Raw genomic sequence first — 15,931 nt, 5'->3', positions numbered from 1 at the left:
AGTGCTTTAAAACAAGTGATTTTATTACTTTATAATTAGCATAATTTCCCCCATAGGGATACTTGCAATTAAATAATTAGCAGTAATGCCGCTCAAAGGTGTTCTTTAATGAATTTTCTTAAGTTATTGCCCCCGTTAACGACAACTGAAACGGCTCAGTTTTACACTGCCTGAGCGCTCCTTCCCGCCGGGCTGCGGGCGGTGCTGGAGGACTCTCAGCATCCCCTGACCTCCGGGCCGGTCCGCTCACCCCGGCTCCGCCACCGCGCTCCCCTCTCGCCCCAGCCCCGCTCTGATGCCTCGACGGCGCGGACAGCCCGCTCCGCTCCCTGTTCCGGCGGAGGGGCCACGGACAAGCGCCCTGCCCTGCCAAGGGCCGCTACACCCTTGAGCCGCCCGGGCTGAGCCGGGGCCGAGCGCCCCAGCGGTGGCTGCTCCCGCTGTCTGCCGCCGGACCTCCGCCCGCCCGGGCGGGGCAAGGGCAAGCCGGGCCGGGCCAGGCAGCACCGGACCGGGCCGGGCCGTGCACCACTCGCGGCTCGGCAGCGCCACCCGTCGGGGAGCGGCAGGCGGCGGCGGCTCCGACGGGGACGGGCACGGGCACCGGGCTGCCCGTCTCTCCTCTCCGCTGCCGCGGGGCACGGCACCGGTCTGCCCGGGAGAAGTGCCGCCGGGGTGTGTCGTGACGAGGCAAATTAAGGGTTCTTCTTTTGTGGTGGGAGTTTTGGGGTGGGTTTTTTTCCCCTTTCTAAATTCCCAGCGGCAGGACATCGAGCCCTGCCAGGCCCGGGAGCGCTGCGGCAGCCCCCGCCGCAGAAGGGGGAAATCCCCATTTGCCTCCCGGGGATCTCGCCTCAAAGGAGAACTCACAACATGTAAGTCGCTGGTTAAACAGGGGTATTTCCATTTGTTAATTGATGCAATTACGCTGTAGCGGTAATGGGCAGGCCAGGCTGCAGGCATCCATCCATCACCTCCCCACTGACCTGCCACGGCCCCGCCTCGCGTCCCCCCCCCTTCCTCACCGCCTTCTCCTGCTGGGACCATTTCAGATCCAAGAGAAAAGAATGGATGGCCCGCTTAGCACTCATTAGGGAAGGAGGTTTCGGGCTGCCGGGTAGGCGGGCTGCCCTCCAGCCGGCTCCTTGCCCCGTCCGCAGCCGTGCCCCTGCCCGCGCAGGCAGAGCACGTCGTGCGGGGCGAGGTGTGACCCCACTCCTGCGGCTCTGGGCCGCCGCGAAGGGCAGAGGAGCCAAGGAGGGGAAGGGGGAAAGTACAACTAACGGTCTTGACTGAAAAAGCGGTACCAGGATGTGCAACAGAGCCCGGCCCTGAGGGTGCTTGCCTGGCACATCAGCGGAAGGGCCAGCGGCTGCGCCGGCGGGGCCAATCCGGAGCGCTCGGGGCTCGGGTTCGCCCGGTACAGCCGCTCTTCCCTTCCCTCGGCTCTTCCTTCTGCACCTGCAGGGTCACGCTGGCGGGGGCGAGGGGCGCACAACTGGTGGATGCCGTGATTTTCCCCATTTATATCCCCACCCAGGTCAAACTGAGCTGGTTTAAAAAAGAGAGAGGGATGAGAAGAGAGACCAACCGCACGGCATCTCCGGTCCTTGCCTTTGACGTGCATCACAGTACAACATTAAAACAACATGAAACAAGTGCTGCGAGCGGGCGCGCCGCGCTGCCTGCTCCTGCCCGCCGCTGCCTGCTCCTGCCGGCAGGGCCGTGACGTCACCCCGCTCCTCGCCCACCGATGAGCGCTAAAGACCTATAGAGCAGAAAATAATACAACAAGCAAGCTCTGTATCTTGCAAGCCCTACGTGATTTTCCCCCCCTCTTTGAAAAAGCCCCTTTGCACTTAAACTCTCTATACATGTGGGGTGGCTTTTTAAACTCTCTTGATACAAACGTATTTATTGAGAGATGGGAAGTGGGGGGTAGCCTCTTTCTTTAATCCAGGCAGTAACCCCCCCCCTGCCTCAGATGTCTGGCGGGTTTTCCTAAGTGCAATCATTTATAATTGAGGAAAAGAAAAAAAAAAGGGGGGGAAAAAAAAAAAAAGAGAGAAAAAAAAAAAAAAAAAAAAAAAAAAAAAAAACCATACGTGGAAATGTGTGTGTGAGTAGGTGCATCTTGAAGCAGGGTTTAGTTACAATCGATCTTGGGGGGAAAATATTGCCTATGGTCCAAAAATAAGGAGCAACTATGTCCTTCTCTCAGTTCGGATACCCCTACAGCACCACCTCACAGGTAAGGCGAGTGAGCAGCACTCACTTTTGTTCAGATTCTGCTGCTGCTGTCCAGATGTCTTGTTCCCCCTCCCTTTTTTTCTTCCCTTTCCCTTACTTAGAGTCTTTTTTAAAGGGCACATCTGGAGCCTTTTTTAAAAAAATGTGCGTGTGTGTTTATGTCTCGTTTGTGTTGTGTTAGGCTTAAACAAATAACTCTCAGCGTGCACAGCAAAGGCGTTTAGGAAACCGGTAATTCCCCCTCCCCCTCTCCCCCTTTCCACCGTTCAGTTTGAAGCGCAACAAACAAATAAATACATAAATCCCGGCTGCGACTGATACCCAAGCCCGCGGAGCGGCCGCGCAGCACCGGGCGCTGCCCCCGCCGAACCGCTGCCGCCCGGGCACTCGCGGATGGTGTGCGGACAGGGGCATCGGGTTTCAGCGGAATGGGGATCTCACTAGCGTTCCTGCGGAACCGGGTTCTGCCGTTTTCTCCACCCTTCCTCCCCGGGTCGATCCCTTTCCTGTATTTTATTAGGATCTGTCGGGAGGGCTTTTTTTTTTCCCCTTACAATTTCCGAAGGACACCCCCACCCACACCAAGGCACCCTGTGTTAACTAAGTCGTCGCTATACCGTATCTCGAGTCACTATTTATTTGGGTTGAACTATTTATACACTGTAATCACTGCAAGATGTGCCTTCCTCGCTTGGGAAGTTAGCTGTCCCCTTGAACTTACTGAAATCAAATGCCTTCAATTGCGCTGACATATTTACTGTTTTGTCTATTGCCAAATTAACTATAATCGCAACTTCTTGCCTTTAAATCAATGCACACGGACCAAGCAGGGGCGGGAAGGAAGGAACAGTACGGATCTTTTGGCATTTTCGAGAGCAATTATTTCCTTAAAAGTTTTGTCTGCTTGATTAATCGTGCCCCCTTCCCAAGGGTTCCCACTTCCCATTCCGTTTATTTCCAGGTTTCTATAATTAGTTGCTTCATCCCGGGCTCGCTATCCCCCTCCTCACCCTCCCATCCCCCTAGCACTTTCCCCCCCCCCCTTCCTGCACAACCACAGACGCGCAACGCTTCTAAATTCCCCCCGACGGGGCTGCCTCGACAGTGACTGGGCGTCGTCCCGCTCTCTCCTCTCTTCTCCGCAGTTTTTCGTGCCCGCCAGCCCCATCACGACCTGCTGTGAGGCTGCCCCCCGCTCCGTGCCGGATGCCTCCTCGGCGCCGGCCGCCGCCTCCCTCTGCTGCTCCCCGTACGAGAGCCGGCTCCTGGCGCCTGGCCGCGCCGAGCTCAATGCGGCTCTGGGCATGTACGGAGCCCCGTACGCCGCCGGCCAGGGCTACGGCAATTACCTGCCCTACAGCGCCGAGCCCGCTGCGCTCTACACCGCGCTGGTAAGTGCCCGGTCGCTCAGGCAGCGCACCGGGGGGGTAGGGGAGGAAGGGAGGGATGAGGGGTGCAACAGGCAGCAAACTTGGTGGTTAGCAATCGGAGTAGGGGCCAAGGGCCTCTAAAGAACGCGGAACCGGCGCCGTCCCGTCGGGGCGGGGGAGGGGGAGAGAAGGAACTTGGCTACCGCGGGGACCCAGGGCGACGGGGGACGGCGGGGTTTCCATCCCGCTCGACTCCAAAATCTGCCTTTTTCCCTGCAGAATCCCCAGTATGAAATCAAGGAAGGCGCCGGCACATTGCACTCGGGAATCTCGCAGCCCGCTGCCTACTACTCCTATGATCATTCCTTGGGGCAGTACCAGTACGACAGGTAAAACCCCTTTGATCAGCGCCCGGCAGCATTAGCATCCCCCTGCGAGGCGGCGGTCGACATCAAACGGCGGGGGGCGGGGGGCTCCGACCTGGCAAACGTTGTACAAAAGAAACGAGGCGCCCCGGGAACACCAGTCAGCTAAAATTAACTTCGGCAGCGATAGCAGGCGGGAAGGGCAGGAAGGCAGATGGGCAGGGCCACACCGGCCTGCGGTGGGGCCGAGCCCGGCAGGGGATTTCCCGCTATCTGCCCCCCCTCCTAACCATCTCTCAGCAGGTACGGGACGGTGGATTTCAGTGGTACGGCCAGACGCAAAAATGCAACGAGAGAGACGACGAGCACCCTCAAGACCTGGTTGTACGAACACCGCAAAAATCCCTACCCCACCAAAGGAGAGAAAATCATGCTGGCCATCATCACCAAAATGACCCTGACACAAGTGTCCACTTGGTTTGCTAACGCCAGACGGAGGCTCAAGAAAGAAAACAAAATGACCTGGTCCCCCAAGAACAAAGCGGGGGATGACAGGAAAGATGAAAACCCGCGGGAAGAGGACGAATACTGCACGGAGAGCAGAGGTAGGCGGGAGAGGCAGGACGGGTGCCACAAAGTACCTCGAAGTGACAGCCCGTTTAGAGGGCCCCCAACTTCCCCGCACCCGCTCTAACGCCCTGCTGCCTCTTCGCCCTCCCGTATGTCCAAGCAGACCAGAAGATCTGCAAGGAGGACAAGGAGCTGCGGTTCAGCGACTTGGACGACCTAGAGGAGGAGGATGATGAAGAGGAGGCGGGGAAGCCGGAGAAGGGCCGCGCCAGCTCCCTGCAGGAAGCCCCCGGCCTCGGCGCGGCGCTGCCTGAGACTCCGCGGAGCGACTGCAGCCTGCCCGGCCCGTTCCGCGCCTTTGCCTGCGCCAAGGCGTCCGCCGTAGACTTCGGCCCCGCCGCCCTGCCCGGCCCACCGTCGCTCTACGCGCCCGCGGAGAAGCCGCGCATCTGGTCGCTTGCGCGCACCGCCGGGGCCAGCGCGACGCGCCGGGGCAGCTCCGAGGGCCGCGGCGCGGAGGGGGGCGGCTGCGCGGCGGGAGAGCTGCCCCTGTCCGCCAAGGCCTTCCGGAGCTCTGCTTTCAACTTGCAGCCGCTCTCGCGGAGCTGCGCGTCCCACCGCGGGCTGGGCGAGCCGTGCCAGTACGCGGCAGCGGCGGGCGAAGGTACCCGCGGCGGCGGGGCCGCGGAGACGGGGGGGACCACGGGCCGGGCCGGGACACAGGGCGCGGCGTGAGCCCGCCTTCGCGGTAACACTCTCTCCCCGCCGGGCCCAGAGCGGCCGCGGGGTTAAGCCGTGCCCAGGTGTACTGCGGGTTGCGGCCGAGGCTTCCCCGCTCGAAGCGAGCGGGCAGGGGAGGGCGGCGGGGCCGGGCCGGGCCCACCCCGAGCCGCTTGTGTCTGTGCAGGCACCGGACGGGGCGCCAAGGGCGGCCCGGGAGGCGCCGAGCTGGGTGGCACCTGCCTGGACAGACTGCGAACGGCGTTCCGGCCGGTGCTGCGGAGGTGAGGTAGGTACCGGGCCAGCGGCTGGGACTCATCTCCCATGAAGCGCAAGCCCGGCCCCGGTCACCGGAGTGGCCCTGGCCTGGGAGCGCAGTGCCGAGACCACGGCCCTGCTCTGCTGCCGGAGTCTCCGCCCGGGCGGGGCAGCACCCCAGGGCACAGCCCCGTGGAAGGCCGGCGGGGTCCAGCAGGCACCGGAGCCCGCCTAGAAAACCCTCATTATCTCTTCTCCCTTCCGCAGGGCCGCCCACCCCTTCCTAAGCGCTGGCGACGGAAGCTCCGGCTCCCGCGAGGCACTTGGCTTGAAACATCGACAGAAACTTCTCCCCTGGACGGCGGGGACCTCGCTGCAAGGCATTGCCCATGGCTCGTCCTTCCCTGCCCTCGCCAGGGAAATGTCCCGCTGTGGCACAACGTGCCGCACACGTGGGAGCTGAAGCGGGCGGAGCGGCCGCGCCCGCGGGACTGGCCTATCTGACGCCGGCCACTTGCCATTTGTTCAACACTCCTCATTAACTGCGTTGTCCAAAAAAACCCCCAAAACATTCTCTTTCCCACCCCCACATTGTGGTTTGGTTTTCCTTTTCCTCCCAAACCTGCTTCCTCAACTCAGCCCTACTCCGCGAAGGTGCGTTCTGCGCTGTCCTAAGGAGGCGGGAGGTAAAGGAGCGGCGCAGGTTAAGCAGGGCTGGTTATTTTGAATCTTTGTACACAGATACTACTGGAGGTATTTTTTCAGAGTCTAATTAATACGGATGAGCTGAACGCCGCAAAACCATCCTGTGACCCCGGCAGCTCTTCAGCCAGGAACCTGCGCAGAGCGGTCCCCGGCCCGCCCCGGGCACTCGCTGCCAGCCCCGGGGCACCGCCGGGGCACCCCCGGGCATCGGGTGGCGACCAGGCGGCGAAATAGGACGTTGTTAGTGGGTCACCGCCATCAGTCAGTGAAAAGAGCAGTGCTGCACTTTACAGGGCAGACGAGAAAGGGAAACCGTATCTCTGCATTATTTCTGTTTAATTAAAAGTGTCATCAAACACTTCGTGTTCGGACTAATAAACCAAGCAGGGATGAGGAAAGAATGTTTCTTTGTTCCTGTCTCTAGAAGGAGTGGCAATAATTTAAATTAGTAACTCTGGTAATTAAGAGGTCATCTATAGATCAACCCGATACCTGCTATTTCCAAGTTCACCCGGGTCAACATTTACATTAAGTCATTTGTGGTCAATAGAGTCCAATGTATTCTGCCTTAATAAATCAGGGAAATAAATCTTGAATATCGAGTAGACTTCTATATGTTTACCAAAGACTACCAAGACAAGTGGGGCTGCAGAGATGGGAGTCCTCTGGGTTTGCGACCAGAGAAGCAGCTCGTAGGGGAAAGGAGAAGCTTCAGGTCAACCCAGGGGACGGGGGCGATGGCTGCCTTCAGCTTTGACCCCGCTCACAGCGCCAGCCTCTCCCGGGCCAGGGAGCGGAGGAGCTCTGGGCTGCGGGGTACCCGGCAAAGACAGCAAAACTTGTCGGGCTTTGCAAAGGCCAGGGCGGTAAAGGGTGGGAAGGGATAAGGGTACGCGAGGGCCAACAGATAAGAAGCGGCCGGGAGCGGAGCTGGGTCCGACCGGGAGTGGGCCTGGGCTCGCTGGGAGCCCCTCCGGATAAACCCGGCCACGGGTTTTTTCGGCGCTCCGAGGCAGTCCTGCGGCGCAGAAGCCGCAGTCTGTTGCAGTGACCCGCAGCTCAGAGCGGGGGAAATTAAGCTGCGAAAAGATAAACATTATTTCAAGTCGGATTTGAAGGATTAGGGCTTGTAATAACGAGTATTAGGCCTTTTGGATAGGTTCTTGCAAGGCGACATTTCCGCCCCTCCTCCACTGGAGGGGACAGGTATTATCTGCCCTGGGAACAAAGCGCAGGTCCCCCACGCGTGTCTGCAGTGGCCGGGTCCCGCTCCCTGCCGTGTCCGCCCAGCTCGAAGTGAACAGACCCAGCTCCATCCGGCGCGGCTTTGGCAGAGTCCCCGGCGAGGCAGCCCTCCAGCGTCCTCCGGAAATGCCCACGGGGGACGAAAGTGGCACGGGCCTCCAGCCCGGAGTTCCGCCGAACTCCTGGCTCTCCCCCGCGGCCCCTGTCCTCGCCAGCCTTCCCAGGAGCACTTGAAGGAGCCGCGAAGCTCCTGGGAGTGGGTAATTAGTCGGGTGCAAGCTTTGGGGTCTTTTTAATGCGGGAACGAAGGTAACCTCCAGGGAGTCTTAAGACTTTTTTTTTTTAAATTATTATTATTTATTACTTTTACTCCCCTTTTATTAAAGGTCAAGTGAGCGAGATGCAGATTATCCCTCCCGCCTAGGACTCCCCTGCAATCTGTCACGCCAGTATCGCAAATCTCTCAAAATATAATCTCCGGGAATCATATTCCGAATACTGTTTTGATTAAAAACCAGAACGGGGATTGATTGAGAACTAATACTGGGAGCGGAGCCCGTGAGCGACCAGACACAGAACCGCAATAACGGGCTCGCCCGGGTGCTACGGGAACAATTGCAGAAGGCTCCAACGCTATAATAAACATATTTAAACCGTTTTCTGGCTGGGCTTTGCTACGAGGTGGGCTTTTTAATTCCGTTGAGCCCTGGCAAGTAAGCCCGGGTTGTGCACCAGCACGGGAGCAACCCACCCGTCTCTGCAGGGCACATTTTGAAGGGAAGCTCAAAGAGTCTGCTCCCCTGGGGCCATTCGGGGAAAGAGGACGGAGACAGCGCCGCCAGGTCCGGACGGTGCGAGGCCCTAGCAACCCGGCCCGGCCCGCCGCAAACCCCAGTACGCCTGACCCTCAGCCCGTCCGGGCGAGGGACAAGGCAGGGAGCGCAAGGTGCATACCCTGGCTCCCCCCTGGCGCGTTGGAGCCGAGATGCCGACGGAGAGCAGCCCCTCTCTTCCCCCCCACCCCACCCATCCCCATTTCGTTATTAAGGGTCGGGTCTCCCCCTTTTCCGCAGCCGCTGGGACGCGCCTGGCACCGGCTGCGCAAGCCCCGCAGTCTCGTATCGCCCCCCAATTAGCACTCGTGGGGACAGGCCGGGGCCGTGGGGGAGAAGGGCAGGCGGGAGCAGGTGATTGACGCGTCCCCCGCTGGGGTGGGAAGTTTCTAAAACAAAGTTGCCGGGCTAATGGCCCCGAGCGGCAGCGGCGGGGCCGCGCACACTCCACTGCGCCCGCTCAAAGGCAGCGCGACCGCGGGGCCGCCGCCGCATCCGCCGCGCTCGCTAATGAAGTTTTGTCAAAGACAATTACGGGCTCGGCGGGGGCAGGAGGCCGCGATGAAAAGGCGGCTTTGTGCGGCCGAGACGGCGCGGCTCCCCCGGCCCTTCCTGCGCCCCCGCGGTGACCCCCGCGCCCGGCCCCGCTCCCCGCAGGGGCAGCGGCCCCGGTGCCCGGCCCCCAGGTGAACGCGGAGACGGGCTGGTGCCAGCAATCAGCCTCCCGGGGGTAGCGTTTGTCAGTCTGATTTACCGACGAGAGAAGCAGCCGGGGAACGCGGAGGGAACAGATACCGGGCAGTCCCCGCCCGGCTCCCGACACCCGCATATTTCCCATGAGGGGCTTCTGCCCCCTCCTCCCTCCCCAGGCGGGTTGCTGCAACGGATCCCCGCTTTAACCTTGCTGCATCCAGCAAATGGGAATTCATTTGAAAACCGGCCACCAAAATGGCAAAGCATGTTTAAATCTATACCAGAGAGACATGTGGGCTCAGACTGTGACTGCCTTCAGCTGCAGCTGGCCAGAGAGGAGGTGTGGAACCATCTTCCACTACCTTTCCCGTGCTCCCAGCACTCGTCCATGCTCACCTGCTTCCAGCACTTCACCTCCTTCCCATCCCACCTCCCCTCCAATACGGGCAGCATAAAACACACAGGTTCTGCTAGACAGCATGGGGAATCCTTCGGGAGTCATGAGAAGGTCTGGACAACACAAGCAACCACCCAGATTGGCCCTTCCCAACCTTTTGAAACACAAATGTCCTTTCAGGAACACAGGAGAAAGGAAAACTTCCCTTGCTCCCCCACTAGCATGTGAGGAGAGTGACTGTGACACTGAAGTGTCCGGGACCTCTCACCCCAGCTGGGTGCCCTCAAGCAGGTGCCCTGTCCCCTGTGGGTTTCCCATCCCGCATTAGAGGGGTGAATTTTACTGGCAAAAGCCTTGGGGATCCCTTGTCAAAGGTGGCTACAGCAGAAAGTTCAGCATAACGTGGCTGTTGAGGTTATGAAGCAATGGAAGCAAATTGGTTCAAAAATATCTCAAAAGCTGCACAAGCAGCTCTCCAGGCCAGGTGTCATTTCAAGTTCAAAGCATCTGTTAAGGGAAAATAATTCTTTTCCTTGTATTGCTTTTTGTTCATTTTTTTTTTTAAACCTGCTGTTCATCTGAAAATAAATTACAGGCCAGAACAGGTGGATAACATTCTAGAATGAATGATTTAATGATTTGTTTAATCTGGATTCCCTTTCAATCTACTTAGCAGGATGAATACTTTTTTTTTTCTTCCCCTAGCCTGAATCCAAAAGCAAGGCTTTTCATCTAAAGAAAAAATATCCTAAATACACCACTCTGCTGCCATCAAGGTGTACTCCTGACTGCCATTAGTAATGCAGCAGTGGTGTTTGTCCTGCTGACAGGCTTCAGGGGAAACCTCAAGAAAATCAAGCAAATTTAAATTTTATTTTCTTTTTGCCATTTTGCAAAATGGCAAAAAAGGGACTTTTCAGTCCTCCTGGTAAAGGGCAGATACTCTTGGCCACACTGACCATTCAAAAAAACAGGCCCATACAAACTGGCCTTCAGACATGTGAAAGCTAACTCCAGTTTTTAACCAAAAATGTAACAGCACATGACTGATTCAAGAGGATTTACTTCTGAGTTGTAAATACACACATGATCAATGTACAACATCTAAAAAATGCCCTCTAGAGCCATCTGCTTAATGGAATACCTTAAACTTATTGAACAGCTAAGAAAAAAAGTTTATCCTGGGGAGGTCTGATGGTTTGGTCACCGTGCTCAGCCCATACAAGTGCTCCACATACTGCAGGAGGCCAACCCTCTGACAGCAGCACTCAGAATTTCTTGCCAATACTCTCTTGCAGTGTTTGCAGTAGCAGATCTTCCCTGGAGCTCCATAATGCTTGTGGAGCACAAGTCTCCCTAACAGTGAAGCTGCAGAGCAGCTCCTCAGAGTGAAAAGTTTTACACCCACAGGACAACATGACAAACACAGCTTTTATTGAGAAGTGACACAGGCAGAGGTACGACCAGGGATGGTTCTGCTGCAATCTTGTACCAGCAGCATAACAAGCTTGCTGGTGCACAATCCAAATCCAGCAGTGACGAGGGCAGAACAGCTGATTTTGTCTTGAATAATAAATACTCAGGAAGACTAGAAGCAGAAATAACCATTCCTGTGAAACATCTGCTATCAGCCCTGGCCAGGTGCCACAGCCTGTTAGGTAATCAAGACAGGGATGCTGCTGTGCTCAAGACAATGCCTTCGCATGTGTAGGAAGATAATTTCAAAGTGGCCCTAAAGCCACTCAGGGAGTGAGATCAATGCAGAAGTCTGTGAATCCTCGCAGCATGAAGAAAAGACCTAAAACACAAGCAGCCCATACTGCTAAGACACACAGGTTCAAAATTTTCCCAGTGCAGCAGCAGTTTTGCTGTCCAGCCACCTCCATTCAGCAGTTATTTTGTTTCCCAAAGAAAGGCCAAAAGCACCGTGGAGTCACCCCCCTGTCACAGGGGAAGGTGGTTTCCCTAACTCATATATTTTCACCTCTTTTACACTGCCATTACTACTTTGACTCCAGCAATTTCAGTACCAGCAAAGTGTTTCTGTGATGTTACCATTCAGAAGAAGAGAAAGGATGAAGCAACCACATTGTGCAGGACAGATCAGCAGGCTCCTATTAGGCAGATGTTTTTGCACCAACCCCCGACACACCATAACCTCCATGACAACCCGATGTGAAACAGTGGCACAACACAGAGCACAGGTCACCAGGAGCATGTAAAACCAACAGTGTGAAAATCTCTCCACTAATTTACCTATAAAAACAAGAACCAGCAAAACTGAAAGCAGAAGGTCTCTCATCTGCAGGGTCAATCCCTTTCTGCTCCCTTAACTGGTGCCACTTTCTCTGAAGCTGCAGTCACCACCAACCCCCCCTACTCACCCAGAGCCTCCCCAGAAGTGGGGGGGGAACCCCAGAGCAGAGACATTCTTGTTGCAGACAGAGCTGCTGCCTCTTCCAGCTACCTGAGCTCATTCTCCCAAGGACTACAAAACCAGGAGCATCTCCCAGACCTCTCCCCAAAGGTCTGTCAGCTCAAGAGCTCAGCAGCTTTTACCAGTGCTGTCTAAAAAGTGCAGTTTTTAAATCTTTGGCTGATACTGCAGAGAGATACAGAAAACTAAAGACTTACAAAACCATTGCACAATTAGGGAATGACAGAAAACCATGACAGGTAAGAGTTAACACAGACCAGGATGAGGTATTTCCTATAAAGAGAAATAATTTCTTAAAAGAAATCTCAAATAACTGATTTTTTAAATAAGAAATTAATATACTAAATATTTTTATAAACCTTCAGTAGCCAGAGTAATGCAGCTAATGCAGTAAGAGTTGCCTCAGCTGAGGGAAAGGAAGCTTCTACAGGCAGGATTTCCAATTTCTCTCCATGTGTCAGAGCAGAGCTGATAAACCTCCTGCTTCCATTTCATAGCACCCTTCGTGAGCACATCTCAGTAGAGACACTATATTCAGGGGCACATCTGCCTATCTAAGATTACAATTTACCTGTAGAAAAATCAATTGCCAGTAAAACTCTTCAAGTATCCTCCAGAATTCAGAATTGTAACATATATTATTCTATTCCCTGAACTTTCCCATAAAATATTGGCTTACTCAGTATTTTCTGGCAGGAAATTAATAAAACTTGTCCCAGTTCCTCTCAATTACAGCAATAATATAACCTCATTTTCTCTTCATACACATTTAAAACTCAGGCTACAAATATAATACATGGTATTTCATAAATGAAGCAGACTAATATTACAGTGTGGGACTGTAGTCTCAGGGACAGTTGTACTTTGAGCACAACTCCAAAAAATAGTGACAAGGGTCACTTTTCACCCCAAATCCGGTGGCTAATGGAGGGCTGCACAACCTCCAGCTCCACTCAGGATGGTATTAAGATGGATTTAACTTGCAAAGGCTCACAAGTGGCACTGTAAGGGCTGAGGAGAACCAGGACCCAGCAAAGACTCAGTATCCCCACTTCTTTGTGGAACAACATACTCTGTGCAGAGATGCCCCAGGCTCAGTCTGAAGGCTCTCTGGAGTGGGATGCAGGGCTTGCTGCTCACTGTCCCTTTCACTGCTCCCTGTCAGGTCAGGCTGATACAGCTGATAAATCAAACCTGTAACAGTGATTACAAAATTAGCACCACTTGAATTACTACTTATGGAATTCAGTGCACTACAGGTTTATGGGCTATTGTTTTCTAAGCCTCACTGATACTCAGTGCTTTTCCCTCCAGGGAGAACTGTGACATAGTCTAGTGGGTTTTCTCTTGACTGCTGTAAGGATATCACCAGAGCTTCACTGCACAGACCTGAATTTCAGAGCAGTGTTTTGGCTTATGGCAGCCCAAACAGCCCGGTCATGAGTGCAGCAGCCTGTGAAGGGACCCTGAACATCATCTGTCGCATGGTTAGTTCCCTCAGACTCTCCCCAAAGAAAACTCTGGGCACACTATTTGTTTTCAGAGCATGCTGGATTTTGTTCTCCAGAATAAAACTTTGGGCCTGATTTCTTACGGAATAAAAGCTGGAATCACTGTGGGAGAGCACAGACATCTGCCCACTGCTGTACAATTTCTTAACTTGACTGGGACACCTCAGCCAATCCCTAGCATGAAGATTTGGGCTGAGATATCCCAGAATAAAACTTTTTTTCTAAAAGAAAAGTCCTCCATCTCAAACGGAGAGCAAAGTTTCTCCCACTGACACCCACAAAGCTCCAGAGCTGCTTTCCTCTCTAGAGGAACCTGGATGTGCTCCCTAGTCAGGCAATTTACTGAAATGCCTGAAGTCCAGAGGGATTAGTCCCGGCCTCAGGGTTGTACTCATCCCCTGTGATCACCCAAACTGGTTAGGAGTGGGGTGTTTGTTTCTCTTTTTTCCCTCCATGCAATTGCTATGACTGATGTTGCCAATCACAGCACTGATGAGCACAATTGAAAACATAACCCAAAAGATATTTTTATACAAACTTGTGATGTGCAGTACTGGGGGAGGGAAGTTAGGCTTTAAAGGAATAAAATGTTTTTTCAGCAACAATTATTTGAGAGAGAAAGTAGGGGAAAGACAGAGGGGAGGGAGAAATTAAGCTCCCCTAAACCAGAAAGTATAATGAATACTCCACTTGAGCTCCCTCATTTTCTTCCATCCTTCCAGCTAGCTCCACTGACATGTCTATAAAGCTCTGTTACTGATGGTTATTCTTCCAAAGCCTGGATCATAATTTTACCCTACATAAAGTGAAGAGAAAATCTATATATTTTCCTTCATATGATGTCAAGAGAAGTGAGCAGGACCTGCCAAATTTCCATTGCAGCTCACAGCAAGTTCCATTGCACACTGTCAGCTCTGTGGCCAGTTCCAGTGCTTAGAGAAAGAAGCACTACAGAGGGGTCCTGCTTAATACGTTGCAAAGGATATGGGTTGTTTGCTCTGAGGTAAGGTTTCAAGAGTGCTGTGTGTTGTTAGGAGTGATATACCTGTTTATTATATTGATAAATGGCACATTCTTCCTACTTGACTTGTCAGAACCTGAGTGATCTGGCATTAAAAGTGACCTGATATTGCCACTTACCTCTTATTGATGTCTTTTCCGGTTCACCTTTTATTTGCATAAATGAGAAACAGAAAGAAACCCCTATTCTTTAACAGAATCCCATAGGATTGCCTTAGGAAGGCTGATGGATGTTGCAGACACACATCTCCCCAGGTACCACACCACTAACAACTTTTGTCCCTGCACTCTTTACAGACGCCCCGTGGGTGACCCCTGGCCCCGGGTTCAGCCGAGGCAGAGCTGACAGCTCAGGGTGTTTGCTCAGGCCCAGGACTGACACCTTTGCACTTTGTTGGGAGAACTTGAATTTCTGTAACTAACCTTGCAAAAAATATGGGACCTGTAGGTGCATGACGATAAACATGAATACACCTATGCCTTTAAATAGGCATTTTTCTCAATTTAAAGAACTTTAAGCTTTCTTAGGGTGGCAGGGACAAGAATAATTGTTTCTAAAAGAAAAACCAGAAAGGCTGCAGGCACTTACGTATCACGGGCTTGCAGCTTGGGGTTTTGTCTCAGTGTTGCAAAGGTTAACAGCAGTATTCCACAGCTGCTTTTCACTTTACCAGATCTTAAAATAAAAGACCAGTTAAAAACAAAACTGAGAACCATTTTTTTGTTGCTTAATTTCACAAGGAAAAACCCCAGTGAATATATAAATGTGAGACCTCCTCAGGGAGGGGACTTTGCCAGGGTCAAACCAAAACCTTCAGAGACTCTCTCAGAAACCCGATCTCCACCATAAAGTTCTGGCAGTTGACCCCCCCAAAATCTAAGACATTTCATATCCATTTCCATAGTACTCCCTCACACCTTGGCAGAAAAATCTTATGGAATTAAATGGAGGATGAAGCTAACAGATTAACTTCTATTGATCTTCAAAATCCATATTTCCCTGTTCTGTGCAGTCCATGGCAGTGTTTTATATATACACTTCTGTTTCATTATATCAGACAGTTCCAAAGTCTTAAAAGAAATTATAAGTGTTTTTATAATTCATAGGATTTTTTCCCCATAAGGCGTTTCTCTTCCTTTTGTTCATAGTTTGGGAGGAAATATCAGCAGTACAAAGAAATGGTGCTGAAAAAAAAAAACAAAAAAACAACCTACCCCAAAAGAGATGCTAACAAAACAACAAAAGAAATTAATACAACCAGGAGGAGAAAGCTCTGCAAGGGGGTCCCTGGTGGAAAGAAGTGAATGGAGTTTTACACACACAGACATTTATAGTTTTTGATAACCCGAAATCCACTCTTTTACTGTTTCTTTCAATTTGAGTCCTCTCACCTAGGAATCCTCTTTTTGTTGTATACCAACATTTAGGGCAAGCTCACTGTTTTTCTTTGCTGACTGCTTAAGTGGGACTTGGGGACCCGGGGAAGGTGGGCTCTGCAGTCCTGCACTCCTTGTGTTCAGAAACTCACCTGGTTTACAAATCATGGCAGAACTTGA

The 15,931-nt window shown here is 53.3% G+C and overlaps 1 protein-coding gene across 1 annotated transcript; it reads left to right on the top strand.

The window, feature by feature from the left end:
- Positions 1–2,206: 2,206 nt before the first annotated feature.
- On the top strand, positions 2,207–5,865 carry IRX6 (iroquois homeobox 6). The gene is given in 8 exon segments (XM_030457998.1): positions 2,207–2,251; positions 3,396–3,641; positions 3,900–4,009; positions 4,289–4,622; positions 4,736–5,219; positions 5,463–5,559; positions 5,801–5,834; positions 5,836–5,865. Coding segments are annotated over 8 exon segments (1,380 nt in total).
- Positions 5,866–15,931: the final 10,066 nt, after the last annotated feature.

This window comes from Calypte anna, chromosome 11 (assembly GCF_003957555.1).
Source record: "Calypte anna isolate BGI_N300 chromosome 11, bCalAnn1_v1.p, whole genome shotgun sequence".
NCBI classification, from domain to species: domain Eukaryota; kingdom Metazoa; phylum Chordata; class Aves; order Apodiformes; family Trochilidae; genus Calypte; species Calypte anna.
The sequence above is the reverse complement of the archived record's forward strand: the minus strand, read 5'-3'. Positions and strand labels throughout refer to the sequence as shown.